This window comes from Penaeus monodon, chromosome 22 (genome assembly GCF_015228065.2).
Source record: "Penaeus monodon isolate SGIC_2016 chromosome 22, NSTDA_Pmon_1, whole genome shotgun sequence".
In the NCBI taxonomy this organism is placed as follows: domain Eukaryota; kingdom Metazoa; phylum Arthropoda; class Malacostraca; order Decapoda; family Penaeidae; genus Penaeus; species Penaeus monodon.
In genome coordinates this window covers 39,098,909-39,099,825 of record NC_051407.1, presented here as the reverse complement: position 1 = coordinate 39,099,825, position 917 = coordinate 39,098,909, and the positions used below count along the sequence as shown (strand labels likewise).

The window sequence follows — 917 nt, the reverse complement described above, 5'->3', positions numbered from 1 at the left end:
GCTCTAGAGGGCAGGATTGAGTGTGATCGCCAAAGTGAAAGGGGTGATTCCGTGGCAGACCGAATCCCCCTGATAAAAGGGTTCCTTTCACGTGAGACCGACCGAAGAACGGCCTCGCCGCCTGCAGATCCCGAAGTGCGGGGGAACCGCAGCTGCCACCTGCACAAGTGGGCGCCCCAAACGCCATCACGCCATGATTAGAGGTCGTGACTGCGGTGAGGAGGCGGGAAAAAGGGTTTCACTTGGGACTTTTAGAGGAAAAAGGTGGGGTGTAGGGGTGGGAAAAGGGCGGGGCCCGGGGGGAGGAGGGGCCCGGGAGGGAGGGGAGGGGGAGGGAGAGGGACGGGAGAGGGAGGGAGGGGAGGGAGAGGGACGGGAGAGGGAGGGAGGGGAGGGAGAGGGACGGGAGAGGGAGGGAGGGGAGGGGAGAGTGGAGCGGGAGGGGGAGGGAGTGGGGGGGAAGTGTCGTCTGAGGGAGTGCCGTAAATAAGTAATGTCTTCCATCCCGCAGGTTTTATCTGGTGCTGGCGCTGCTGGCGGTGCTGACGGCGGTGTTCCTGGTGCTGGCGGTGGTGCTGATGAACCTGTGGGCAGCGGCGCTGGTGGTGCTGCTCCTGGCCACGCTCGTGCTGCAGCTGTTCGGCGTGCTCGGCATCTTGGGCGTGAAGCTGTCTGCCGTGCCCGCCGTGCTGCTCATTGTCAGCGTGGGCGTGGGCGTTGAGTTCTGCGTGCACGTGACGGTGGGATTCCTGACGGCGGTGGGCGGGCGGGACCGGCGAGTGGTGCTGGCGCTGCACCACATGGCGTCGCCCGTGCTGCACGGCGCCGCCTCGACGCTGCTTGCGGCGCTCATGCTGCTCCTCTCCGAGTTCGAGTTCATCCGGCGGTGAGTCCCCGCAGGGCGTGAGCCGAGGCGA

General features: G+C 66.1%; 1 protein-coding gene across 1 annotated transcript in view; it reads left to right on the top strand.

Moving 5' to 3' along the window:
• Positions 1 to 917, top strand: part of LOC119587126 (protein patched-like) — a gene marked incomplete at its 3' end in the record, with an annotated part of 106,921 nt that overhangs the window by 101,520 nt on the left and 4,484 nt on the right. The window contains 1 exon segment of the mRNA XM_037935877.1: positions 512 to 886. Within this exon segment, the coding sequence (XP_037791805.1) occupies positions 512 to 886 (375 nt within the window).